The 27603-nt window shown below is 35.8% G+C and overlaps 5 protein-coding genes across 11 annotated transcripts; 2 read left to right on the top strand and 3 right to left on the bottom strand.

The window, feature by feature from the left end:
- Window positions 1-153: 153 nt before the first annotated feature.
- LOC109002085 (probable E3 ubiquitin-protein ligase RHA4A) lies at window positions 154-2689 on the bottom strand. Its single transcript, XM_018979680.2, has 3 exons — window positions 2480-2689; window positions 1756-1841; window positions 154-880 (listed from the first exon to the last, which is right to left on the bottom strand). The coding sequence occupies exons 1-3, from the start codon at window positions 2687-2689 to the stop codon at window positions 535-537; spliced, it is 642 nt and encodes a 213-aa protein (XP_018835225.1). The 3' UTR covers window positions 154-534.
- A 3193-nt stretch (window positions 2690-5882) lies between these two features.
- LOC109002084 (30S ribosomal protein S6 alpha, chloroplastic) lies at window positions 5883-7653 on the bottom strand. Its single transcript, XM_018979679.2, has 2 exons — window positions 7127-7653; window positions 5883-6366 (listed from the first exon to the last, which is right to left on the bottom strand). Exons 1-2 carry the CDS (start codon window positions 7547-7549, stop codon window positions 6124-6126), a joined length of 666 nt encoding a protein of 221 aa, XP_018835224.1. The 5' UTR covers window positions 7550-7653; the 3' UTR covers window positions 5883-6123.
- A 2968-nt stretch (window positions 7654-10621) lies between these two features.
- LOC109002083 (26S proteasome non-ATPase regulatory subunit 8 homolog A-like) lies at window positions 10622-15618 on the top strand. The gene is made up of 6 exons (XM_018979678.2): window positions 10622-10928; window positions 11637-11715; window positions 12359-12461; window positions 14060-14323; window positions 14695-14806; window positions 15278-15618. Exons 1-6 carry the CDS (start codon window positions 10824-10826, stop codon window positions 15416-15418), a joined length of 804 nt encoding a protein of 267 aa, XP_018835223.1. The 5' UTR covers window positions 10622-10823; the 3' UTR covers window positions 15419-15618.
- A 1143-nt stretch (window positions 15619-16761) lies between these two features.
- LOC109002081 (protein ABIL2-like) lies at window positions 16762-21170 on the top strand. Of its 7 annotated transcripts, XM_035687542.1 has the most exons (12): window positions 16960-17010; window positions 17091-17179; window positions 18129-18211; window positions 18300-18419; window positions 18655-18737; window positions 18932-19082; window positions 19741-19840; window positions 19968-20048; window positions 20211-20253; window positions 20344-20432; window positions 20567-20664; window positions 20778-21170. In XM_035687542.1, exons 3-12 carry the CDS (start codon window positions 18206-18208, stop codon window positions 20958-20960), a joined length of 954 nt encoding a protein of 317 aa, XP_035543435.1. In that variant the 5' UTR covers window positions 16960-17010; window positions 17091-17179; window positions 18129-18205; the 3' UTR covers window positions 20961-21170. The 7 variants fall into 7 exon arrangements, with proteins under 7 accessions (XP_018835217.2, XP_018835216.2, XP_018835218.2 ...); XM_018979672.2 differs by lacking the exon at window positions 17091-17179 and having other exon boundaries at window positions 16762-17010; XM_018979671.2 differs by lacking the exon at window positions 18129-18211 and having other exon boundaries at window positions 16762-17010.
- Window positions 21171-21794: 624 nt separating this feature from the next.
- LOC109002080 lies at window positions 21795-27378 on the bottom strand. The gene is made up of 10 exons (XM_035687540.1): window positions 26898-27378; window positions 26160-26394; window positions 25926-25997; window positions 25623-25697; window positions 25259-25356; window positions 24809-25016; window positions 23694-23807; window positions 22772-23032; window positions 22632-22681; window positions 21795-22222 (listed from the first exon to the last, which is right to left on the bottom strand). Exons 1-10 carry the CDS (start codon window positions 27000-27002, stop codon window positions 22061-22063), a joined length of 1380 nt encoding a protein of 459 aa, XP_035543433.1. The 5' UTR covers window positions 27003-27378; the 3' UTR covers window positions 21795-22060.
- Window positions 27379-27603: the final 225 nt, after the last annotated feature.

The raw sequence follows: 27603 nt of genomic DNA, 5'->3' as shown, positions 1-27603 counted from the left end.
ACGGGGAACTGGATCGCCATACTCTATCTTTCTATTTGATTTTTGGTGAATTATTGAAAGTATTAAGCTAGAAAAATGTATTCTTGAACATTTTCTAGTTTTACCTATTCTAATTGTTCGAGTTCCTACAACAAAAAGTATAGTCCAAGACAACTCGGCATGGCACTAGCACTCTTTTTTCAACTCTCGAGACAAAAGGCAAATTACACAAACCACTAATGAGGTTATCCAAAACTATGCCGATCACTACTCTGCCTTCCTACCACTAACATCAACCGCCTTAAAAAATGTTGGAAGAGCAACAAAACATCAAGAAGAAGTAAATGTTATCAGGCATGTGCCTGTCAGCATGCCTACAAAACTTGTGTATAATTAATCACTCTATTCCAACTTGGAAAATGCCTGATTTTTCATAATCTCTTATGGCGTTCTGCTACGTAAAACTACTGATTCTTGATTACGAACTATCCCATTCTCCTTGCAAATGGTCAAGTCAAGTAATCAGCCAGAGTCTATCAAGACGCTAGATGATCCTCATTCAATAGCTATCAGAGTGTGATCTCTCGATGAATTAGTGATGTTTGACATAGCACCGTCTTGTTGTTGTTGTTGCTGCTGCTGCTGCTGCTGCTGCTGCTGTTCCGATGATTGGGTCGGTGGGGTATGGGTAGAAGTTGAACTATCTTGCTGGAGGGGCTCAGATATACTTGGTGGAGGAGGATTGTGAAGTTTTGTGGGGGTGACCAAGCATCTACAAAGTGGACAAGTTGAGTTTGAGTGCAGCCAGAGATGGATGCATTCAATATGAAACACATGCTTGCATAGTGGAATTTGGAGCAACTCTTCTTTGATCTCGAACTCTCCAAGGCAAACACAACATCTGTGAAAAAAATATAGCAGAAATTTCCTTAGTTCGGTTCAACCTACACCTTAATTGGCATATTGCAATGCAAACATATAATTTGAGATCCATGAGCAGTCCAGATTTTGCTAGACTTTATGTTATAGTGAAGAAAATCCATCTTCCTGATCTTAGCATCCAGGTTCAGAAACGCGCAGCAAACAGGGGATAATCAAATGCAACGTGACGTGGGGACACAAGCAATCACGATTGTCACAAAGAGTCGGATAAAACTTCAGTGGCTAAAAACCTGTAGATTGTACTTCTAAAATAAGTTGTTCTTATCTAGATAGGCTACTATTTCTGTAGAATATTGAATACCAAATACCCAGTTCCATTTTAAGATTTACTCACTTTAATCAAGTCCAAAAACGTCATATCTCATATATATATATATATATATATATATATATATATATTCTACTTCCCATTCAATCATGTTCAGAGGGGCTCTTTTTGAAAAACAGTGGATGTCATTAGAGATTCTAAATGGGAGGTGAAAAAAAAACGAAAGTTCTATCTAGCTAGACGTTTTGGGCCATAATTGGTTACAGGAACAACTCTGCATGAATTTTAGGGGTTTGAAAGATGTCTGTCTCGTTCCAAGGCCATCTGTGAAGTTCATAAAGGAGAAACTTTAGTAGTGGTCAATCTCTATAGTGAATTGGGCTTTTCGAATTTATGGATGTGATATACCTCCATCAAGTGCACGTGTTGTAGGGCATAATAATTGATTAAAGACCGCATTACTCCAACGGCAAGAACTTGGCTAAAGTCTAAACGTACGCATATTTGAATCAAAAGAAAGGAAAATTGGAAAGGAAGAAGAAGAGGAGACAGTAAAAAGAACATACTGCCATTCCCTTGTCCTTAATTCCTCCTCGAATAAGATTAGTGAAAGCTTGTCCTTGATATTTCCCTTCAAACCCACTTGACAAGACTGTAGAGAAAAAAAAAAATGAAGAAAGATAAAATTTGATACAAATTGGATTAAGAAAGACAAGCTATCATCTAATCTGTGAAAAACTTTCATAGAGATCAGGCATAGCACTGTAAAATTGTGTATGATTAAGTATTAACTGCACATTGATGATCTGCATGTACAATAAATATCTTATTTTTGGGTACTTCCGTGAAGTTCAAACAAAACAGCACAACTCACTGACATGAAAAACCTCCAGCCTCCATAAAAGCAACGAGGAAAAATGAAACATAATATTGTTTTTCTATTTGCACGTGTGTGTAAAATTGCTAAAAACAGAAATCCAATGAAGGAAAACAGAGAACTTAAGAACTTGAGGGAAGAAAACTGAATTACTTCTCATTAACTTCGTAGTCTTCATAACTATACAAATGGATCTATTTAACACTTGTGACTGATTAACATGACTATACAATGCTTGACATGTGGCCAACTCAACTTATCTGCATAACTAACTTAACTGTCAACTAACAGCTTTACTAGTAGATGGAACCCTTTGTTTGGCTTCTCGGGATTTTAGTTCCAATTCCTCTATGTGATTTTGTATATTCCAACAGTGTGCTTGCATGTAGGTATGAGAGAGAAAGAGGACTTACGGAGGCAAAAGAGCTAGCAGGATTAGAACTTGTTGGAAGCATTGGTGGAGGAGATGAGAGACTGGAAGCCCTTCTCTTGAGGTAGAACAAGTAAAACAGCAGAAGGAGAATAATGGAAAAAAGGATCGGAATTGAGAATATGAAAGCTTGGTAAAGTTTGAGTTGAACTGCCTGAGAAAGGTGTGGGTCAGGAGTTTGAGGAAGACCCATCGAGTCCAAGACACAGGAGGGCTACCAAGGCTTTGTTGATTGTATTTATGGCGAAAAATCTTCCCGTGTTCTTTACGCACACACTTGAGAGAGAGAGAGAGAGAGAGAGAAAGAGAGGTACTAAAAGATTTCTGGAAGATTTGGAAACTCATTAACAATTGTAACTTTGTTATTAAAAAATGAGAAAACAAAGACCTTTTGAGTTCATTTTCACATGATGGTATATATGCTCTCCTTTCCATGATGGGACGAGCCCATGATTACTCCACTAAATTCTAGGCCCTCAGACCAAGCATTATGCATGGGCCACCTTAATCATGAATTATTTCAGTGCTTAGACTAATGCTAAACTTAATTGATATACACAGAAATGGGAATTGTTTTGATATATGATATATGGAAAAAGACTCAGATAAAGCAATTGCGAACTGTAGAAATTCTGCAGATTCTTTTTTTCTTTGCCGAGAGTTTGCTGGAAAAGGCCTAACCTGCAAACAAGTTTGTGAACCTTTGTTGTAGGTCTCTCCTGCTTTAGGTCAAAGATCATGGATGGGTTATTCTTATTCAATGTTGGCATGTCAAATTAAAGCATTTTGTAGTTAGCAAGGTGGGTTTAAGTCAACTTCGAAAAATTGGCAGCATTTCTACCTTAGATATTTTGGTGTCAGCATGTATGTTTCTCCATGGAAGGTTTCATGGAGTTATATCTCCAACCTAACTTACTAAATGCTTTTATGTTTCCAGAAAGTGTCATTTCACTGCAAACCAGTTTATGTGGGGGAAAAGCAAAATAAAATAAAATCAGAGATCTTATGAGGATAAACTTTCTTACATATCCTACTGAGTTTCATTTAATGGTGAGGGAAACAAAAGAAGACAGGGAGGTACCCTAACACTTCGAGTGGTCGTTATTGGGCCAATTCCTTTTTCCTCTTTTCTATAATTATATTATAATCAAAGAACCCATTTTTCTTAAAAATGAAAGGAAATATTCGTTAATTCATTGCACAAAAATGATGACGTTTGTCCTTTTAAACTTTTAATCATTGCATAAATATCGCATGAGTCGCTGACTGAGGCATCAATAAAGCATGATTAACGAGTGCTCATGTGTCCGATCCATGCTTTCTTTATTTCATCATTAATCAGCCACTCAGAAAAGATTTGTTTAAATTAACATCATCAAAAGTTTAATACTCTATGAGTTTGTATGAGTTTGTCTATAAATCAATCACTCATTTTTATAATTTCTAATTATGGTTCACTCACCATACAAAATACCGAATACATGAAATATTTAATTAAATAGAAATAAAATGTTGAGTTAGAGTTCAAATTTAAAAGAGGAAGCACATTAGCAGGGTTTATCTTCTCTTTCCAGAAAGGAAATCAACTGTCAAAGTGTTGTGAAATGGCGTTCAAATGCAAAGCATATAGTATTGTGTCTCATGTTCAAAGTCATTTAAAACAAAAACAATTTAATTAAGCACTAGTGCTCTAAGTATTGTAGTGTACAAGACTTGAGACCAACATCTACTTTTATCAAAGATCTGCTCCATTTGTAATGTATTTCATGTTTTTTTATGGTCCTACTTGGTGCAACTTTCCTTAAGAAACTTCTCCAGGATGCAGTTTGACGTTGGAGTGTCCCTTAGCTCAATCGAGGAGATCTCACTGTTGTTGGTGGATTATGAAGCAAGCTCTTCTCCATCAGAAAGTGGGTATGATTTCGGACTGAGCAATATATCAGATTCTCCAGCGATTGAAAAATGCTTCTGCTAAGTTCACATATCTATTTTAAATGAACAAAGTTCTCCCACTTTTAATTCCTAGTACTCCGATGAAGTTAGACAACTGCGGAAAATTTTGTCTTTACAGTACAAAAGGTGAACCCAGTTGCTATTATATAAGGGAAAAAATCTACACGACTTCCTACTATTCATACAACCTCCACACACCATCCTTTTTTTAATTTTTTTTTCTTTTATCAAATATTTAATATATGAATAATATTGTTAAAAGCTGAATAAAATATTATTAAAATATTATTTTTTAATATTATTTTTATTTTAAAATTTAAAAAAATTGAATTGTTTATTATATTTTGTGCGTGAGTTTAAAAAAATTGTAATGATTATCATGACATAGTTTAGTTTTGTGTAACCAAATCAGTCCTAAAACATTTTATCATTGAAGGCGGACACTATTAAGTGATCTCATGATTCAGGTTTAATTATAATTAAGTGGAAGTGGTTTTATGAGTAGTGCTTGCCAAGAAGGTGGATGATTATTTTTCACAATGGCTGTAGATCAAGAAGATCAGAAGACTTGCCTTGTGGGAGGCTTTAGTTTTATTGCTAAGGTATGCAGGCAGGGTCCCTTGTGGTGGATGATGACTCGTCTGAACAAGATAACCCAGAAAGTGAAACCAAAGATATGCGGATCAAGGGATTACCTAAAAACAACATATCAATAAGATATGGGTTAAAGGGTATAACGCAATTGGATCTCATGCCAGAAAGCAAGGCCCCACTCCGAGGTTTGTGTATACTGGGTTACAAAAGAACGTATACAATAATCAAAGAATGGTAAGAGCAATAGCATTGAGTCTTGATACAACCACCGGAAAATTATGGAAGAAATCCTAGTAGCCCGTGAATTTCCCCTTTTTTCTCTCGTGTTTCAATCATTTTGCATAACATTTTACTCTTTTTGGAGCACTGTAAGAGATGTTCAGACTTTAGTACAAAAGCCTTGTAATTAACTTATATGAATGGTTCGAAATTGACACAACCCAACAATGAAGGGAGATTTTATGAGAAATAGTTCATAGAGGCCAAAGGACACTACTTTAGATGACCATGTAACAGTGAAAATAGTGCATTCTAAACATATTTAAAGCGTTATGCTGCTCACAATTTGGCCTCAATGGTTATCCTCTGGTAGTCATCTACGCCAATGATGTGTATAGTGTGTGAGTAAGCGGATTTCCAAATAAATTTTTAACAGAGTGAAAGTTCAGCCCAATTGTTATCCTATGGTATTCGGTAGACTCTGGCTAGTTTGAGTAGTGAGAATACTTTCCTATTATTGATTATTTTATTATTACTTTTTACCTACTTTTCACTATTATTCATTACTATTCACAGAATATCTGAGATCACCTCACAATCCAAACGCAACCAACGGAAGATAACAAACAAGCAAAGCAGAGGGATGTAAAATTTCCAAATATATGATCATGTATTGCACATCCACAGCTTCTAGCACCTGCATAGATTTTCTATTGCCATGAATCCAACTATATTACAGAAATTAAAAATCTCAATAAGAAGGGAAAGAAGGTGAGATGCATGGCCAATGAGATTACATCGTGCATACAAGATTTTCTTTGCTAATAATCTTCCTCTGAAATCCAAACCAAACAGTTCGAATTAAACCAATTTCCTCTTCCTTATCTTGAAACTCATTGATCGGATAACATCATCATCTGGTTTTAGTGTCTGCTCAAGATTTGCCAGGGACTCGGGTTTTGTGAAGTAGGTGAAGAGAAGGTAGATACCATCCAAGTAAGTATTAGACTCCCCGGCTTTGTTTTTCTTCTGGATGCTATAGGCCAGTGGAATGACCCCTCTGTTGAATACCTCCACATACATGCCACCCCCAGCAACAAGCAACTGGAAAACTCAGCACAATTATCAAATTAGATGGTGCTTACCCAGAATCCCAAATGTAAGAAGAATTCATAAAAAGCAGCTCTAGCAAGACCTCGTTGTGCTTTTCAAGCCATTCACTTTTTGCCCAAGAACTTACCTTTCCCAGGTCCTCAAGCATCATTCTTCCATTTCACTCTGGAAAAAGTCTTACTGGTTTTTAAAAATCAGGGTCTGAATAGAGGATGGACGTTAAACCTCGGTTTGGCTGGTTTACCCAGACATCCTAGTCAAATGTTAAACCTCAGCTTCATCCAAAGTAGACCAACAAAATGTTCAAACCATATTTCTCACAATCTTAACAATGTTAGCATATATCTTTTTTATCAGAGGTTGCATCGATCATCGGAAGAAGAATTAGGTCAAGAATTAGGATACACTCCGTGAAAATAAAACTTCCATCGAAGAGAAGCAAATTAAATTATGATGACTTTCACAAAAATCCTCTTAGAGTCGAGAATAAAGCTTTCATTCTGTACAATAACGTTAGCATATATATATATAGTCTTATGAGCTTTACAATGTTAGCATATGTTAACTGGAAAATTATACAGAAAGCCAGTCTTTCTTCTCAGCATAAGTGATCGCACCAATGAGCAATGTTCGAGTAGTTTATAAGTTTCTACTAAAACATTTACAAGAATTAATTTGCTTGTAAGTGTGCGAATTAATGTAATGCAATAACAATTACAAAAAAAAAAAAAACGCTTCTTTTTTTGTTTACCTCCTCGTACTTCTGGGTAAGAGCGAGTCTTTCATCCTCGGACATGTCTGGCCTGAGGACCACCATGGTCTCGTATTGACGAAGGCCCGGTGGGCACTGAGGCGCCTCCTTTTCCTCGACATCCGTAGTCCCCGGACCGGGCGGGGATGGCGGGTCTTCATCGGACCCGAACCCGCCTTCGAAGAACGAACCAGAAAAGTCCAAGGTTTGGGCCTTGACACAGAATCCGAAGTCTCTTCTGATCCGGCAAAAGAAAGGTGATTTGGGTTTGATGGAAGGGCAGGCCCTGAGGCCGACGCTGTGGGAGAATGAGACGGCGGGAGGACATGGAAATTGGGCAAGAGGAGAGGATAAAAATGGAGGATTGGAGGGACATTGAGGAGGGGTGAGTGTGGAAGTGAGGGCGGAGGACGCCATTGCCATTGAGGTTGAGCTCTGTTTTGGAACCCGGAAGGGGTTGGGTTTTGGAGTCTGGGGTACTGTGTCTGCGCTAACTGGATGGGGGCTAATGGATAAGGGAGGTTTCGTACGCACCGATGCGCATGTTATAAAACTACACCAGCTTTCGTGCCTTTCGCCGTTTACATATTATTCTAAACGGCACGAAGGAAGTTGTCGTTTACTCCCGTATTATTTTCATCTTAGTAGATTCTGACCTCTTTTTTTTTTTAATAATCTCCCCACGTATTATGTGAAACCATTTATATATATATATATATATTAGATACAGTTATGAGGTGTGTAAATGTCTTTCATTTCTTTTAAAATAAAGTGAAGTCTACTATTAAAAAAAGAAGTACAATCATTGATTCTTTATAATCAAGCCCCGTATACTTCAGTTTTTTTGTCTTTTGCCCATACCAATGTAGGTAGAATGACCAAAATGTCATACTGCCCAAAAATCGTATAGAAGCCATTTGAGTATGATTGTGTCGTTGTCTAGTTGTGTTTCCGTTTCTCTCTGTGCATTCAAAATCTAGCGTTGACACGTTGTGGTTAGCTCCTCCGGCGTTGTGGTCAGCTCCTCCACCACTGGTGTCGTCCCCAGTTCTCCACCACCACCGAGTCGTAGACCCATCCCAGCCAAGGTTCCTCTCATTTTTTGAGTTTGAGTTCCGAAGTCGTGGTCAGCTCCTCCATCATTGGTATCGTCCTTAGTTCTCCACCACCACCGAGATGAAACAACATTGCATGCTCAATGACCTTCCATGAAAACAGAAGCATTTCTCTTTGTTGTATATATGCCATGCACAAAACAATTTCTAAAATTAAGCTTTCTGCTATCTCAACTCGATTATTTTTACTCTATAATAGAGGATGCCCATGAAGATAGAGAAAAATGCATGGAATCACTTTGAATGAATCTGAGTACACTTCAAGTTGCACCTATTTAGTTTAATTTGGAATGTCATGAATCTGAGTACACATCTGGAAGAAGATCCTAGAAAAATCAACATTCGCAATGCAATCAAACAAAACAATGCCATTTACTTATGTTTAGAACAGAGGTAAATATAAAGAAAATAAAGTTTTTGCTATAATATCTGCAAAATCCACCACGACAAAACCATAATTGTCCATCTTCATACTCTAGATGACAATCTCAAGCCTACAATGCATTCATCTAATTGTCAATCTTTATACACTAAACATCATGAAAATACTAAGGAAACCAGAGAAAAAAACGACGTTAGGGCTCCCACGGAATTAGCCGAAGCAGCAACTCCTCCAAAGCACGATGAAGTTAGGGCTCAGAATGAATTCAATAGCTCCTCTAATGCACGACAACGAGCTCAAACGAAATCAGTCTCTTTTGGGCAAAGCTGGTCTCGGGAGGAAGGGGGAGAGTCTCTCAAGCAAGACAATGTCGTGGCTGTGCCAAATAAAACACAACATTTTTGCCACGTTGGGCGTGCGCGTCAAGTCCCCTATTTGCGGATTGCAACAAGAATTTCTATTAAAATAAATAATTTTTTCATATTGATCCTATATTTTTTCATTTTTTTAAAAGTAGTGCACAATGTTTTGCACACTCTATGACTTGAAACAGAGCCGGCTTAGTGTAAAGCCATTTAGGCCATTGCCTAAGGCCTCCACCCTATGCAAGGCCCCAAAAATAAAAAGTGAGGTGTTTTTCTTTTTAATTTTTTTTAAAATAAGAACCATTTCATTAAATAAAATTTTAAATAATTTTTACATTTTTCAATGTGTGTAAGGCCTCATAATACTAAATTTAATATTTAATATAATGAATCATTTATATTTTTAAAGATCTTGCTAAATTGAGACAAAATTTCCATTGATACCTCATTTTAAGTTGTTATATTAAATATAAGTTTAAAAAAATTATTTAAAAATTTTAAATAAAATCTAATTTTATTTAAAATTTTGAAAATATTTCATATAATAATTTGTATTTTATTATATTATAATTATGAATGACTCACTTAAATTTCTTCTTAAGCCTCAATTAGCCACCCCGACTGAAAATTATAATAAAATTATAATCTTAACTACAAACTAAAATACGGAAACAACATTTTAACCGTTAATATAAGATTATGACCAACAATAATGATAATATAGTCTGTTCTTTGGTGTTCTCAAATCTAAGATCATTGACAAGACTTGTTCCTGTCTCGAAAAATTTAATATCAAGCAAGCAATAAAAAAGTATAAATAAGCAAAATATGTCGGTTGTAATATCTTTGAATGCAAATGGACGCTTTGTAATTACAAGGCATCTCTAGAAACATTAGACGCTGAAATGGTGCATTTAACTACTGGGTATAGATTGATCTTGTATTTTTTTATCTTTCAAATGACTAATTAACTAATTATTAGATAATTTTATAGTACTTTCATCTTGTTATAATATGTGATATCAATTAAAATTTGTGTTTATTTATAAAATTTTAAATTATATGTGACATTATAATAAGATAAGAGTATTATATAATCCAAACTTTTAAAATACATTTGTTGTTTTAATAACAAAAAGAAATCAACAATGTCCATTATTTACATCCCGTTTAAATATTGAAAATGTTTCATTTCAACTCATTTTTTCATTATAATTTTTTTAAAATTTTCACATAAAAGATAATAAATAATTCAATTTTTTAAATTTTAAAATAATAATAATATTAAAAAATAATATTTTAATAATATTTTATTTAAATTTTATATAAAATCATTTTATTTCATTTCACTATCCGAATGACCTTATTTCTTCGGCAACATGGATCTCCCTTCTCGGGTTGGATTTGAAAAATACAATCTGGCCAATATGTGTGAAGTTGTGCTACACATAAATCTCATATTCTTATATATTATTTAAAAATATGTAATTTTATTTATTTTATTTTTATATTTTATATTAAATTAAAATTATTTTATTTTTATATTTTATATTAAATTGAAATATAAAATATGAAGATAAAAAAATAAAATTATATATTATTTAAGTGGTGTAAAAGATATGAGATTTATGTCTAAAATTTTTCATTTGTGTGGGTTGCTTTGTTTTTTATTTGTCTGGGAAAAAAACCAATGAACCAAAAAGAGTGGAAATTCCAGACTTCTTCGGCAACAAGCAAAGCGAGAAAAAGCAGTCAGCTTTAAGCACATTAACGGGAGGGAAGACAAAGGGCAAAGTAGAAGGAGAAACGATATCAACAACGCGGAGTCGCATAGGATGGATCCGAAGCTCGCAGAGGTCTCGCAGCTCTTTGAGCGCTTCAAAGCCGCGTTCGTCAGGCACGACTTCGATACCTGCAGCATACTCCTCTCACAACTCAAGGTACACCATTCCGAAAAAAAAAAAACTCAGTTTTCGTGTCAAATACCGTTACACGTCGCTTAATAGTCCCCTGGGTTTTCTGGGTTGGTGTGCCTCTTCTTTTCCAGTTGTAGATCACAGTTTATTTGTGTTTTGGGGGTTTAAGGGTAATGGCTATAACGGATTTGCACAATCTGGATCCAAATTTATATTAGAAAGCATTGGGATCTTGAGATATAATTAGGGCTTTCGGTGTGGTATTGCATGCATTATTCGCTCTATGTTCCATTTGATTGAATAAGTTGGAAGAATTGGTGCAGTTTGAGCTTATAGTTAATGCATATACCATTTCAATATTACCCAAGAGTTTTGGCCGCGTTGTCCGCAGTTTTATCTATGGCCTAGTGAACTGTGGATTTCGGACCTAACCTATTCTTTATTTCGGTAGCCATATTTTTGTTTCAGTTTTTACCTTTTGGTTGCTGTAGTGGAGATTGAAGCATTAGGTAAGTATTGATGATATTTCTTTGTGTCATTGCTAGAAGGCCAGATGAGAGTGCCACTTGGGCTTAGTTTGGAGCTTTTGGAATTCTGTTGGATGTTATCTATGATGAGAGCAAGCATGATAAGCTTGGTGTAATTTATTGAGTGCATGCATAAACTGAAACCCTTTTTTTCAATGGATAATATCTCAGTTAGTTGGATTTGTCTTGTGTTTTCATTTTCCAGGTCTTGCTGACACAATTCAGAAGCCTCCCACCACTGTTTGAAGAAGCGCCTAATGCGGTCCATGAATTAAGCGTAGCAAGTAACATCCTTTGGTCATTTTTTTTTTCTTGTTATTGGTATTGCAGTTGTTCACTGTCCCATGGGTTTTGATAATATCAATTTTTTGCCTGTGATGTAATCATGAAATTTATACACTTCAATATTTGGTGTTAATTTTCTATGTGAAAGTTTTTCTGCTTATTACACTTCTTTTTTATGTTTCAATTATCTTTTTATCCCTTAGGCTTTGACAAGTATATCCTAAGTCATTACGATAATATTTCCAGAAATAAGAAAAGTTGTAATCTCTTAATTGCCAGTAATGTCGATGGGGTCATCCATAGTTGTATCATAACTTGAGTCATGAAAAGTATTAATCTCTTGCACAATAGTACCATATATCAGTTGAAAATAGAACAATAATTTTCTATGATATATGTACCTTAAGTACAATGTACTGAACAGGAATATATGTTAATATAAAACTTTTAAATTAACATACAGTTTGAAGTCTTAATACTTTGTCAAGACACGATGTTATTGAAGCATTGTATTTATGTAAACTTCTCATAATATTTTATTTGATGAGTCTATATATTGCAGATTATAACTTCTGTGTAGCTGTTTTCGATTCTTTGTTTCTGAGTTATTCCTCGTGATTTATAGTGCTTGTGAATTTTCAGGGGATATATATGAGCATGCTGTTGTTCTCAGTGTAAAGACTGAGGATCAAGATGCATTTGAGAGGGATTTCTTTCAATTGAAGCCATATTACACGGATGTTGGGTAAGTTTATATTGCCTTCAATTCATCTGTGTTAGTCTCAATTTGTATTTGGTACAAAAGTGTCTGGCACCCATCTTATGAATGTGGAGCCAGCTAAATTCATGGTGATAGGAAAAAAAATACATACTGAAAGTGCAATGCTTTTTTTATATACTATCATCCAATGTACCCACCCACTCACATAACCCCATACACATTGCAAAGCCATAACTTTTGTTTAGTGTGACTTTATGAAAAATTATTCTGTCATGTTTGATGTGGGTCATTGATGGGTGAGAAATCATTGGAGCTTCGAGGTGTGTGAGAAGCCAATGGAGGATCTTAGAGCTATTTTGCGCAATTCTATTTATCTTTGGATGAATGCTCATGATTCTTGTGTTTTTAGTTTTCGGGATTTTCTTGGCCATTTTCCTTTTGTTGTCTAGGTGCATCTCTTGTATCTTCTGTGTACTTGGGTAGCATTCTTATAGCCTTTGTTTAATGATATCGGCATCCTACTTGCCAAAAAAAAGGAGACAACCCTTTAGAAGGCTTGAAGATATTTATTGCTAGGGCTAAGCACGGGGCATTTTAGCCCTACACCATATCCATATCCATGGCAGTTTGTATAAGGGGGGCAGATACAGGCCGAGTAAAATTTTGGGTGTCGTCCGTGTAATTCGTTACCATGGGTGTCTGTGTGAAGTGGAGACAGAGATAAAGGAGAGTGAAATAGGACACCTGTTTTGCAAGTGGCAAGCTGGCAGCAGAGCGGTGTGGTGGCCTGTAATTGTGGGTGTCTACGTGAAGAGAGGAGATAGAAAGAGACAAATGAAGAAAAAGAGGATTATACCTGCATTGTGAGTGGCAGGCTGGCAGCGGTGTGGTGGTGGCAGTGGCTGCTTTAAGACTGAAGCAGAGCATTGATAGAAAGAGAAAGATGTGAGGAAGAGAAAACTTTAATCAATCAAGAGATGTGGGGATTTATAAATTTTTCTAAAGTTAATGAAAATTTAATTAGAAAAATTTAATATATATCTTTATTGAAAATATATAATATTATTATAGTATATTGGCTAGCGGGTGGGTATATTATTTATACCAGCTGAACTTGGGCTGCAATCTGCCCGTGCACGTACGGTTTTTAGAAAGGAGGAAAAATTCGCCCATTACCCTTGGGGGTGGATGGGGCTTGGATGATGGGCCCATTTTAAAGGGACCATTGAGCAACCCTATTTGTTGTGGAGAAAGTTTGCTGTGGAATAAACCATATTGAAATATATTCCTAGTGGTAATTTCCAATTTTGGGAGCCAAGGGCTCACCCTCATGTACATGTGTCTTCTTGGTCCCCTGGACTGCCTGTAGATCATGTATTAAATGTGGGCTTACATAAACACACAATCAAATGTTAGATCGTAATAAACATCTGGATCAAACATTGTTACTGCTGTTGACTCCTTTCTTCTACTTAGTTTCTTAGAACTCAGCGCTCTTTATGCTGTTTCATTTATTATTTATCCATCCCTATTTCACTCATCAATAAAATTCTTGTTTATCGATAACAAAAGTATTTATTTTTTTAAGGTATGCTTATGAATATTTGTTTCCTTTGGAGCAGCAACTGCCTTCCATCATCGCCTCAGGAGTATCCGATCTTAGGTCTCAACTTGTTGAGACTTCTTGTGCAGAATAGAATTGCTGAATTTCATACTGAACTGGAACTTCTTTCACCCACTGCTTTGGAGAATCCTTGCATCAAGCATGCTGTGGAGTTGGAGCAATCCTTCATGGAAGGGGCTTACAACCGTGTGTTGAGTGCTCGACAAACGGTGCCCCACGAGACTTACGTCTACTTCATGGATCTTCTGGTAAAGACAGTCAGGTAATTTGGTTAATTCCATCTTTGGTGATTGCTGGATAAGATGAATTAGAATTGGAGAGAGATTGAGAAAAAAAAAACTGCTCACAAGAAAGTTAAGAACGTTCTCGTTTTTATTTTGTAAGTTAATTACTCATTCTGAATTACATTCCAATATAATTCATGGCCGTGAAGTATTACATGAAAACCAATCTTTAGAATTCTGGATATATGTGATTGATTGAACTGCTAAGCCTTTTCATCTAACTCCATCAGTTTTTAATTTGTAGGTTTGTATTTATGCAGTAAAATATGTTTAATGTTGAGGCCTTTCTTCTTAGCAAAAAAAATTTTGTGGCCTTTATTTATTTATTTATTTATTCTGTCGCTTCCAGAGATGAAATAGCTGGATGTAGTGAGAAGGCATATGATTATCTTTCGATTAATGATGCACAACAAATGTTGCTGTTCTCTTCTAACCAAGAACTCTTGGAATACGTCAAGGAGGTACTCATTATTGTTAATGATTCAAATTACTGACCAACTTGGTAGTAGTATACTTTGGCCTCATTTGTTTTCACAGATGAGATGAGATGAGTTGAGATTAAAGTTAAAAATTGAATAAAATATTATTAAAATATATATATTTATAATATTATTATTGTTTTGGGATTTGAAAAAATTGAAATATTTATTTTATTGTGTGAAAATTTGGAAAAGTTGTAATGAGTAGATGAGATGAAATGAGAGGAGTTGTGAAAACAAACAAGGCCTTTATTTCTACAATTATCAAGTCGATGGTGAACATGTTTCGCATTCTGTGGGAATGCCATATCTAAACTTGCCAGGAGTTCTTGGATATGGCAAGTTTGAACGATGTTACAACTAGTTAAAACTTAAGACGCCCTTTCTACCAGAAATCAAATATACTTTCTTCCTTCAATTTTACACTCCGCATAATCCGTTACATGAATGCAGGACCATCCTGAGTGGGAGATAAAGAATAAGCTTGTATATTTCCAGAAGGCAAAAGAATCTGCACCTTGCAAGGAAATACCTTCTCTGCAACTGATCAACCAGACACTCAGTTATGCAAGAGAGTTGGAGCGGATTGTGTAAACAGAGCCAACTGCCAATGGTTATTACAATACCCCCAACAGCTGATACCGATTCTGCTTTTTGAAATTTTCTTTTTCCCAATTCAGTGCTAAACTTTAAAAATTGTTTCAGTTTTGTATCTGAATCGGACCACGTCAGTGGCACATATTTTCAGCATGTTTCTTGGCAATGCTATTCATCTTTGCTTTGGGTTCAGTACATTTTCATTTCTTAAAGTGGATATTATTTTCTGAATTTGCAATTTCACTGGCTGGGAAAATTTTTAAGATGCTGAATCGGAGGTTATGGAAGATTTACATCATCTTATCATTACAATTTTCTCAAACTTTTACACAAAATATAATAAGCGATTCAATTTTTTAAAATATCAAAATAATAATAATATTTTAAAATAATATTTTAAATTTTTATTTAAAATAAAAAATTCTCATCTCACACTCTCTAAACAAGTCACGTTTGTTTTCGCAAATGAGATGAGATGAGTAAAGATTAAAGTTAAAAAATTGAATAAAATATTGTTAGAATATATTTTTTAATGTTATTTTTATTTTAAAATTTGAAAAAGTTGAATTGTTTATTTTATTTTATATTGAAAGTTGAAAAAGTTATAATAGATGAGATGAGATGAGATGTTTTCTAAAAATAAACGAGGCCTAATCTTTCCCTCCCCAAACCTAAACTAAATCTTTCGCATTGTACCTATGTATCAAGATTCATTTATGGATGGTGAGCAAGATGCCGACACGAAAACGTAGGCTCAAAGAGAGATGCCTTACATGTGCACGTAAGATATTCTCTATCAATGGTCGATAAAGCTGGATTTGCCTATTAATTGGACTCACATGGACCTCTTAGATAGACTTCCAATCTAAGAAGGGAGACAAAAAGTATATGACCCACACCTAAATAGTAAATACTCTTGAATTGTGGCCAAAGTGATGGTGACTCGCTATAATCTATATCGGTTGGAGAAAATATCATTATACTTACATCATGTAAATCCAACCTACTGATATAGAATCCTTAATGACCCTATATTTTAGATCATATAAATCCAATCTTGAGGCAAACAATCCTCAACGACCCCATTATAGGATTTCATGATTTTCCGGGTTCATCTCACTTTATACTTTATACCTTGTACCCTTTTCCTTCTATTCCAATCTTTTACTTAAAACTGTTGGATTTCTCAACTTGGAAGTTTGCACCACTTTGCTAACTTCAAAAATCAATCTTTCAATCTAACATCATTAAAACTTCAATACTACTTAAACTTTTAGCGCATTTTTAGTGATTAAATAAGTGAGTTTTTAATTCCTACAGGCATGACAACACTCAAAACTCAAAGAAGAGCTGCAGATTAATTAAAATCCGTGCAGGCAAAAAGCTGTTTAACTCCATGAATGATGTGATTATTGAGATATTCTTTCCCTTTAACCGGGGGGGTCCCAGTTTTGAAATTGGCCACACAACGACATGGCTTAGCATTTGTCTGGTCGTTATGTTGTATTTAATCAGGGTTTCCCCTGCCCCATTTCTGAAGAACGGTCATTCTCTGCACTCCAGTTTAACAGAAATTACGGAGCACGCAGGTAAGGTATCTGTACTCATGCTGCTTTATATCATTTACTTCAATTCAAATGGTTCTCATTGATCAACTGCCTTATCCTAGCCCTGGTGTTGATCGTCTTCACTTCCCTCAATAATTCACAAATTCGTACTCTCTCTCTCTCTCTCATACAGTGCAGTCTTGAGCAAAAGGTGCCCACTATCTTCTGCTGTTTATGCCTTTAGAGTTACTATGCCAGAGAAAAAGAAATAATATACCATGAATGATAATCCATGACTTATTCTGTGGTCTCTTTGAGCTTTTTGGAAGCCTATTTAGAGTCCCGAGGTTCACTTGGATTGCAGTTCTAGATCACGATCGAAGATGACCCAGGTCTATATATATATATATATATATATATATATACACTCCTTTCATCTCATCTTTCGTTCTGGGTTCTTTCTTGTATTCATGTGACCCTTCTACCCTTTCTGCCAGATTGATTAGAAAACTCAGAAAAACTTCAAAAATATTTATGTCTTTGTTCTTTGGTTTATATAAAGTGATTAGAGAAAAAGTATTGAGTGGAGTTTCCTTCTCTGATCGTTGCAGAAATAATATGAACATTTACCCTTTTTTACTGCAGAGTTAATGTGAACTTTTTTCTTTTCTGAAGAAAGGAAAAATATGCACTTATTGCGCTTCTGCTCCGCCCCCCTATTCTCCAAATTTTATAGCTTGGCATTATGCATGTAGGATTGAAAGAGTGTATTAAAAGCTGAGAAAAAGAAAGAAAGAAAGAGTGTATTAAAAAGTAGTACAGGACATGCATGCAGCAGTATGGCAACAGTCATGGAGTTGGGAACCACCGGCATTAGGATCGACTGTGAATTTGATATGATTTTTTTTTTTTTTAAATTTTTTAGAGCTATCATTAATGGTCAGTATCTCATTCACTATCTAAATATATAGAGATATTTGCATGAGTTAATGATTTTAATACGGTATGCACCAAATGAAGTAATAAAAGTTCTGGGTCTTGAATTATTTCGATAGTATTTATTAAAGAAGAATATTTGCTTAACAACCCAAGATTCATCATATCAATTCGTATTAGAAAACTAGACTTGCGAGCTTTCTATTTCTTGTTTGCTTGTTCAGAGTTGAGAGTCAAAAGAACTACAAAGAGGTCCTCCACTGTAGTCTGCATTATCAATTGTCGAACTCAGCCAAACCAAATGGAAGTAAGGGAATCATTTTGTGGGGGTAAAGACAGGTCAAATCGATTTTAAAAGTTTCTTTTTTTTTTTTGGGTTTTTGTAATTTTGGCAGGCAAAAAATACTCATTTCATGGAAAGAGTAAATTCTACTTCTGTTTCTCCGCTGCAAAAAACTTCCCACCATGATGAACTCTTCATGCAGCAGAGGTTGCTCTTTTCAGATAGTCTCAAGGTCTGCTCTCTATCAATCTATTCTGAACTAAGCCAGATATTTTAATGGGTATTCGAAGCACTCTTCTTAGTAATCTTGCTATTGTTTACCCATTTAGCAATAATCTGACCCCACGCTGTCATATTTGTTAGAAACTTGAACTGTTCCACTTAGCACTTATTTTCTTGAAAATAGATACGTAAATGCTTTCTGCAAAAGTGGATTAAGAACTTCCATTTCATGCAAATATATTTAGGAATTGAAAAATCTGAGGAAACAGTTGTACTCAGCAGCAGAGCATTTTGAAGTATCGTACAGCAAAGAAGATCAGAAACACATGTGAGTCAGCTAAAGTTTTTTGTGACTGTTTTCGTTTTCGTTTTCATTTTCATTTTCATTTTCATTTTTGTTTAATGAATAGATACTTAATGTGCTGTGTGAGAGATTGGGTAGTCATCTTCTTTTGGCCTTTTGACTACTACATTTGGTATGATTAAGTTGAATTGTTTTGTTTTTTTTAATAATTTCCATAGAGTGGTGGATACCTGTCAAGATTATGCCATTAAAGCTTTAGTCAATACAGTGGACCACTTGGGTTCTGTGGCATTTAAGATAAATGGACTTTTGGATGGAAAGATCTGCGAACTATCAGGAACTGAGCTTAGGTTCTCTTGCATTGAACAGGTACTCCTTTATTTCAATTTTTTCTGTCCTTCAGCACATGAATATTATATAAGCTTCCTTAGAAAAATGGAAAGTAATGAGCATCGTATGATGAAAATGTTAGAGCATTTATATACGAATATGATCAAGTGATTCAACTCTTACATGAAGTATTGACTTCATATTACTGGATCTAAAATTATAGTTTTATGATTCCAGATTAAGATAGTTTTCTAATATGTTGTATCAAGTAGACTTCCCTGACGCATGTTTATCTCCCTAATAGACAAGAGGATGAAAGAACCTTGTCCTCCTGAGCCATAATTGTCACTCTATAGCCACTTGTCCTGGAATCACATTTTTGGTTGGATTACAAGGTATATTTAGAGTTAAGAAAGTTGCACGTTTAAGAATCCCGAACGGACCTTTTTTACAATGAAGGCTGTGAGAAGAGCTTCTTTATTCACCTCCCTTGAACACATGATCATTAGTTCTAATGTTGTATAAGAATTTGAAACATACATGGGCATGACAATCTCTTTCTTTTATTCTTACAACCACAAAGAAAGATAGCTTCTATAATATGGCAATACAAGGAACAATTTCTGATGGAGGGATTCGACCTCTTTCCTGTTTTTAATTTGCCTCTTTTCCACTTACAAATGTTTGCTGGAAATAGAGACTTCGAACTTGCCAATACTTCATTGATCGCGCGGGCCTTTTTCAACAATCAATGGCTCTAAAATTTCCCAAGCATCATAAGCAGTACATTATACCAGGCAAATACGTTCTTCTCTGCTATTTAATTCTGCCTTAATTTACAACCCTTTGAAGCTTGGAGGCCTTAAGGACTTCATTTACCTATTTGGAAAAGTTACCTGGTCGCCCATTGTTTGTTATGTTCAGCTAGGACAACCATGGATGCTGTTGGCCAGTCTCAACCAATATATCACAATGCTAAAGAAGACTTATGTCAGTTCAAAAGTGGTACTATTTCATCTACCTTGTTGCTTCATCTAGTGTTTAAGAAGCATGCCAGTTACTGCTTTTATCTAGCGGTACTATTTTTAGTAGTAGAATTAATACTGCCCATCACACAAGTTACTGGGAAAAAGCTGATTATATTGTTTTTGTGGATTTATGGCAAAGTTGTTCGAGCAACACCGAGTGAAACCTCTCCAGCAGTAGTCAGGTAAATCTTAAGTGTTTAGCACTGTATGGATTTATTTTTACTTAAAATATTCCAAGGTCATGCTCTATCTATATCAAAACTTCAATGCAGAAAAGGGCACTCTGCACTGTGTTCTGCTCAATCCTCCTCAAGATCTGGAGCTTTTCAGTTCACAAAAGCTGCATCAAAGAAAGCACTGGGTTTGTACAAATGGTTTTGTTCTCATTACGGGGGGGAGAAAATGTTATTGGAACTATCATGCCACACATTGTTATGCGTGATTCAGAGGCTTTTTACTGATTATGATCTCTCTTTTTTGCCTCTCATAACTCAGAGAAACGAGCAGTCTCACCACATCGATTTCCATTCATACGTTCTGGTTCTCTTGCTAACAGATTAACTACTATAAACTCTTCCACAGACAGACCACGGGTAACCACTGAAAACTACAAATGCTGAATGTACTCTGGTTGAAACAAACAGTAGGCAATATATAACACCATTCACAACTATCATATCGCTTATAATTTACATGTTGTTTGCAGCACCCATCAGAGCCCCGGCGACCAGTTTCATCGTTTATTCATGTTGAAAGAGAGGGGACAAAAGAAATTACAAAACATTCAGGCAAAAGCAAACCACTGTTCAAGGCCTTGCTTAGCATGCACAGGTCCAAGAAGGAAGGAAGGCATGCTATACAAATAGTTGGAGGAACTAAAAGCAGATGATAGGAAGCTGAATGGCCAACATAACATTATCTTTAAGCCTCCTATTTGCCTGTTTCGGTCTGAAATTCAAATTTGTATTTACACTTTGCTTTCAAGTTTATAGCTTTACAATGTGCAGTTGATAGCTCCTCGCCATGCCTGTCTTACCAGATATTACCACTACCTCCATAGCTTCCTTTCTTTTGGAATTTTAAGGAGCATTTTCCTCAATGTTCAAGTCTCATGTTGATTAATTCTGGTTTGAATGAATTGAAAAACTGCATGAACAAAACTTTGCATATATTGTTCGTGGAGACTTTGGACTCAGGGTTATAATTATACAACATCTGGGGTGGTTTAGAAGTCCATTCACCATTTGCCTTTTTGCAATGCCTCTAGCTATTCAATTGGTATAATAAAACCCACCTATATTGTGTTTGACTCCGATTTGGATGCTGAAGTCTGATAATAGGGATAGATGAACATGGGCATGGCACAGACTGTGACTGATACGCCATTTTTATCATTAACACCCTTTGCATACGAGGATGTGATTTTAATTACATTGATTAATATCTTTTTTCAGAATGGTATAAGTATAATCTATAAACCATCTTTTAAATTTTCTCCACCATCAAGATCTGGAATGATATAATAATATATGAACGATTTTCAAGTGAACAGTTAAGTTGTGAACTAAAATTATTGTGTTATTAGGCAACAAACCTTGCATCTAATTCTCGCAGTTTGACTCAACGTGTGTTCTAGGTAAAGAGCATTCAGTAACCATCAAGTCAAATGCACTCCTAGTCATCATGATCTTGGCGCTCTCCAGCAGAGGTAGGTAGAGATGGTTGATATTCATTTTGAAATCTCTGAATCATATATCAAGACAATTCAGTTATCCATGTTAATTGTGTGATTATCATGACATTTCCAAGCTGAATGATCACAACAGAAAGAATGTATATCAGAAGGTTGCAAATATAACAGTGACTCAATTGTTCCTTAGAGCAGGGATCACCGGAAGCTATGGGAGGAGAAGGGCATGGTCATGGCCTTTGAATCAACTGGAATATGTACAAGGCATCACCTTTCTCCTTCTATGTATTTGCTGACGTTCAAAATCCAAGATCAAAACTAGGACCTTCATCTGTTTCCCTTGTGCATGCATACTCTGTTGAAGTCTTCCTCACACCATCAATAGGGCTAGTGGTGGAGCTCGACTCAGCAAAAGCTCCATCACGCCATTGAGTGTCAGCTTCGATCTTGACCAAACCAGGCTACACAAAACAATGACAACAAAAATGCCTTATTTTTAAAGCAGCTGAAGCAATCACAAACAAGTTTGATAAAAAATGAAATTCCTAAAAAGCATATATCAAAAATTCAGAAAGAGAGAAAAGCCTAAGTATGACAGCGCATGAGTATGTGGGTTCCAGACATACTCAACATTAAAAAAACCTACGGTTGGGTTTGATTACATCAATCCTTTTCCACCTTAGAGGGTTCATATTCTGAAAGGTTTACTGCAACATTAGCGCTGGCTTCATCTAATGTAACAATCTGCATTCCATTCGGACTGGACAGAGAAAATATCTTTATCCAATACAGTGTAGGCTTAATGGTGTAAGATCCACATAGAAGTAGAAAAGTGGCTAATAGAGAAAACAAGTAGAGTTATGGCCTGACCTGATGGGAGTTTCCAGGATCGACACCCTTGGACAATTCACTTGATATAGCTGCAGAATTCATTCAAGATCAAATTATCTATTGCGTTATTTTTTAAAATTAAAAAAGGAATAACGCAAAAAAAGTATATTAAAACTTGCCTTCAGAAGACATAAGGCCAGGGGAGTTCCCAATGTCTATATTTTCACTTGAATTCCTTGTGCTTGCACTTTCACCTGATTCACGATGTTGCAGGGATACTCTTGGTGGTCGATCATCCTTAGGAGAATCCAGTATGACAGCGTCTGAAACTTGAGTCCCCTTGGGAGAGGAAGCCAGTTCCATTTTGCTTTTATCCATATAACCCGAAACAATGCTTTCCTGAGCGGTAGGTTTTTGGAGAATGGATAAAATTTGATGGGCTGCACAAATGGAAACCAGAGTCACTGGGAGATGGATATAGGGTACAACAAGGAGTTTAGATCAGAAATGTAGCTTGTTGAAATGTCAAATTGTCTTTAAAGCAATCCAAAGCTTAACATGACAGAACCTGAGTGTCTGGGTAATGACGTTTGATGCCACTGGACGTTCGAGGGCATGCAGACTAAACCTTAATACTCATAGAGTGTATAATGCAATTAACGACTATTAAAGAAGTGAAAGGCAGAATCGGAAGCACCAAGGCCTCATAATTTAGTAGAACTCTTACTCCTCCAACTCAACTCCAAAAGTAACAAGGAATACTAGAGAGGTTTACAAAACTCTTTAAATATAGTAGCAAGAATATAATGCAACATACCATTTTGCTTAAATTCTATAAATGTGACTCCGCTAGCATAGGCATAGTTTTTAATTGCATTAGAAGTTATACATGTGGCCTTGGGCCTGAGAGTATAAGAACCATTCACATTTTTTAACTTTGTAAAACTCTTAATTTAAGTAGGATGGAAAGATACCCAGATAACTGTAATTATGTCAACAAAATTAAGGAGCCACAAAAAAGAAACAAATGGAAAAGAGAAGAAAACTTTTCAAGGTTCTTAATATTGTTTCAAATTATGCACAATGTAATCTTTAACGCACCATCACGTAATGGCTTGTTTGTAGGGACTCTCCTGCTTAATTTGGTCTCATCAACAAAGATTCTAAAATTTGAATCCCCCTCCTTTTGTGAGCAAGCATTGTTCTGGAGTGTTCCTGCACATTCAGTCCAAAATATTTTCATTAGGGAAGACCAAGACCTGTGCGAAAAACTTGCCCAAAATAAGATCTGTGGAAACTTCAAAATGAAAAATAAAAGAGAGGACTAGAGCCAAAACCAGAACCAAACTGTATCTTGTTAATGTACAAATTACCATATTGGCATATTTAGTGTCAAAAGTCAGTCTTATTGAGTTGTAACAAATGGGGTGAGCCTGGTTGAAAATTGGAACAAAAATTGCAAAAATATGGAGTTCAACGGACACTTGCAAGACCCACCCTAGACCGAGTTTTACAAAAGTTTGTTATACATCACGTCTAATCAAGCGCATTGCATAGGAAATTCGTGAGACATCACACAGGACTCTCCCGAGCGAAGATATAGGTGGGTTTGGATAGTGAATTGAGATGAAAATTTAAATTTAAATAAAATATTATTAGAATATTATTTTAGATAAAAATTGAAAGTTAAATAAAATATTGTTAACATATTATTTTTTAATATTATTATTATTTTGATATTTGAAAAAGTTGAATTATTTATTATATTTTTTATAAAAATTTAAAAAAATTATAATAATGAGAAGAGAAAAACCGTTGGCTCAAAGCCAATGCTCTGGTGCAGTCCAAGACGTGGGCTAGAAGTTTAGAAATGCTATTAGCTTTAGAGAGAGGACAGCCTATGCGAGATAAGCTCAACCTTTTTTACGACCAAAACTTCAGCAGGTCGGTAAAAAAAGTATAACGTTTCTAAATGAAGCAGCAAACTGACAAACTAAAATGAGAAGTTTAAAAAAGAAAAAATATTGAGCTAGGTTTTGCTGCATCTGGACTACTCTCTGGTGCCCCGTACTTATACAGTTCACTCTTTTCAAACTCCCCCGACTCTGAAATGAAATCAACTATAATACTACGAGGAAGGAGCATTGCGTATAGCAATCATTGATCAAATACCAAATGAGCATTATTGGAATATTTCACTCTTCATACTTACCGACCTTTTCCATGTAATGTCCTGGTTTCCTTGAAAACATTGCAATTGTTTCCTTGAGCACTCAAATCAATTTGAGGCTTACGGTCTTCTTCATGTTCTCCAATTTCAACCAAATGAGAATCAAAAGCTATCGATTCACCAGATCTTATTACTTCGTCTTTCTTAAGGAACCGACTATTTAAGAGTTTCCTGCTTTCATCAAACAGCATGACCTGAATGGAGACCCCAAAAAGTGTGACATCAAAATTAAGTGAACCTCTCTGCAAACACATGCATTATTAAACAAGGATATCCAGTTACATTATTGAGTGACTTGAGGTTGGTGACACAGTCAATAAAATAAATTTAAAAAGGACCTGGAGAATGGGTGTTATATAATTTTTTACTTGTTCAGGTCAACAAACAAGATGATTGGCTTGTGAAGAAGAAATTAAAAAGAAATGGCAAAGCCAACCTGCCTCCCTAGGGATCCACATGTTACAAGTTGTAAGAAGCCATCGTGATACTTTTTGGCCTTTTGTGTTACTTGTGTGGTATAGAGAGCCTGCCATTCTACATTGCAAAAGGGAACGTGTTAACAGGTAAAACAAAACTAGGAAAACGAAACTGGACAGAATGCAATGAATCCCTAGAAGCACGAAACATTAAGCAACAAGCATCAATTAGACAAACAATCAACCACTTTTAGTATAGCTAATGACACAATTCTACAATGCTCTGGCATCTCATAAGACATTCTCCAAAGGGAAAAGGTCATATTTGAAATGCATTAAAAAATTTGACCACCAAAGGTACATCAACCGGATTCACAAACTAACCTGTTGTACTTGGTTTTGTTGCATCTGGACTAGTCTGCGGTGCTTGATACTTCTGCACTTCGCTCTTCTTAAACTCTGAGAGGCAAGCAAATTTCAGAGTATGCAGGCGATAGGCTCATATACAAACTATGCTAATGTTAGGCAAAATGTGCTTTTTATGTGGGGAATATTTAGATGCAAGCGACTCAAGCAAGTACCATCTTTACTAGAAAAGCAAATGATAGATTGAATTGCATCTGAGTTCCTGAACTGGATATTTTACAAGAAGTTTACTTTGCAAATGCTGTCATCTAAGACTCTAACCTCTGATGATTTTGCGTGACGGGCTCAAAGTTTGACATGCTTTGTTCTTCTTCTCCTCATAATTCTGTCTATCTTATGAGCATAAGAGTAAAAATTGCAATAAGTTCAAGAAAATAAAAAATAAAAAAAGACCAAAAAAAAACTTTGAGAAAGGAACACCAAAATATGACTGAGCTTTGTGACCATCTTGAGCAAAAACATAAGCAACTTTAAAGAACAAATTTAAGGTGATACCAGAAGAAACCAAACGGTTCCTAAACTTTTGTCGATGCATCAAACTAGGTTCCCTGGTGATTTTCATATTTCTTCCTTGTGAATTCAAATCAGTTATAGGCTTATGACCTTCCTGGGCATCGAGGATGTCAATAAGATAAGCACTAAATGTCAGCGATTCACCACAGCTTACTACTTCGTCCTTCTTCAAAAGCCTACATTCCAGGAGTTTTTCGTAATCATCATAGAGCATGACCTGTGTACCAATTCACAAAGTAAGCAATAAAGGACAAAAAATCCCGTTCTCTAGATTCCTAGATTAACTCTTCATTTCAGTTTCTATAATCTTAATCACTACCTTCACTGAAATGATTTGAATTGTTTTTTCTCATCATTTATCATTCTCCAGAGAAACCTTAATTTTATATGTTGAACGCTGAGCTGATAAAATATAAACCATTTAACTACAATAATGGCAAGGAATTTAACAACTCTAAGGTGAATTTAACCAGAGAAATTTACAGCATTCTGATCTTTATACGACAATTTTACAAAAAAAATATGAGAATGTTTCAAGGGGAGAAAAAGCTTCTAGGAAATCGATTTAACTACAAGATAAACTCAATTTCAGATCTTAGTTTTGTTCCAGAAAATGAATTGCCATCACATTCGAGCTCAAATTTTTCTCGTAGAGCAAAAATTTCATAATAATAATAATAATAGTTACAGTACGAAGTATTAAAGAAGGTGAAAGAATACCTTGTTGGTAGAGGTTTGGAGCTCTAAGAAACCGTCTTGGTAAACTTTGCGCTTCTGTGTCAAGTGCTTCGTATAGGTCACCTTCCATCTCTTCACATCCGCCATTGCTGTCGTAAAAGATCAGAAGAGAGCCAATCTTTCACACAATAAGTTCAAAACTCGAACAATCGAGAGAGAGAGTGAGAGAGAGAGAGAGGGTGAAATTTTTCGAAGTTTTCAAGTGGCGGGAAGAGCTTGCGTATAAGAATTTTCTTTGTTCGGTCGGTGGAAGAGACGGCGTCGTTTAACTCCCGGTGGGTTGCCCGCAGGGCACTTGGGCTTGGGCCGGGAACGCAATCTTTGATTCTTCGCATTGCTGGCTGACTCTTTGGTAATTTCTTTCAAATAAATGGCCCTTTTTATTACAGAACCCCTGCGGAATGGTCCGTCTGTTCCAGGAGCTTTAACAGCCACCAATAAAATCACACCACGTCAGCAAATTCTACACGGATATAGTAAGACGCTGCACATCTAATTTTCTAATAAAATCCTGACTCTGAATAAAATCAAGACTCCAAAATTCTACACGAAACCCTTCTACATAGAACCCCTTCTAGCACCGCTGCACAACGCCGTCGAAAGCTTCGTCGCCCACTAAGGGAGAAGCTTAAAAATAACTTTTGGGAAAGAAATTGATTATTGTTCTCATGGGGGCGGGCATCAAATA

The sequence above is a fragment of the Juglans regia genome, chromosome 2, assembly GCF_001411555.2.
Source record: "Juglans regia cultivar Chandler chromosome 2, Walnut 2.0, whole genome shotgun sequence".
Taxonomy (NCBI): domain Eukaryota; kingdom Viridiplantae; phylum Streptophyta; class Magnoliopsida; order Fagales; family Juglandaceae; genus Juglans; species Juglans regia.
Note: the sequence above shows the minus strand (reverse complement) of the source record. Positions and strands in the feature narration are given on the sequence as shown.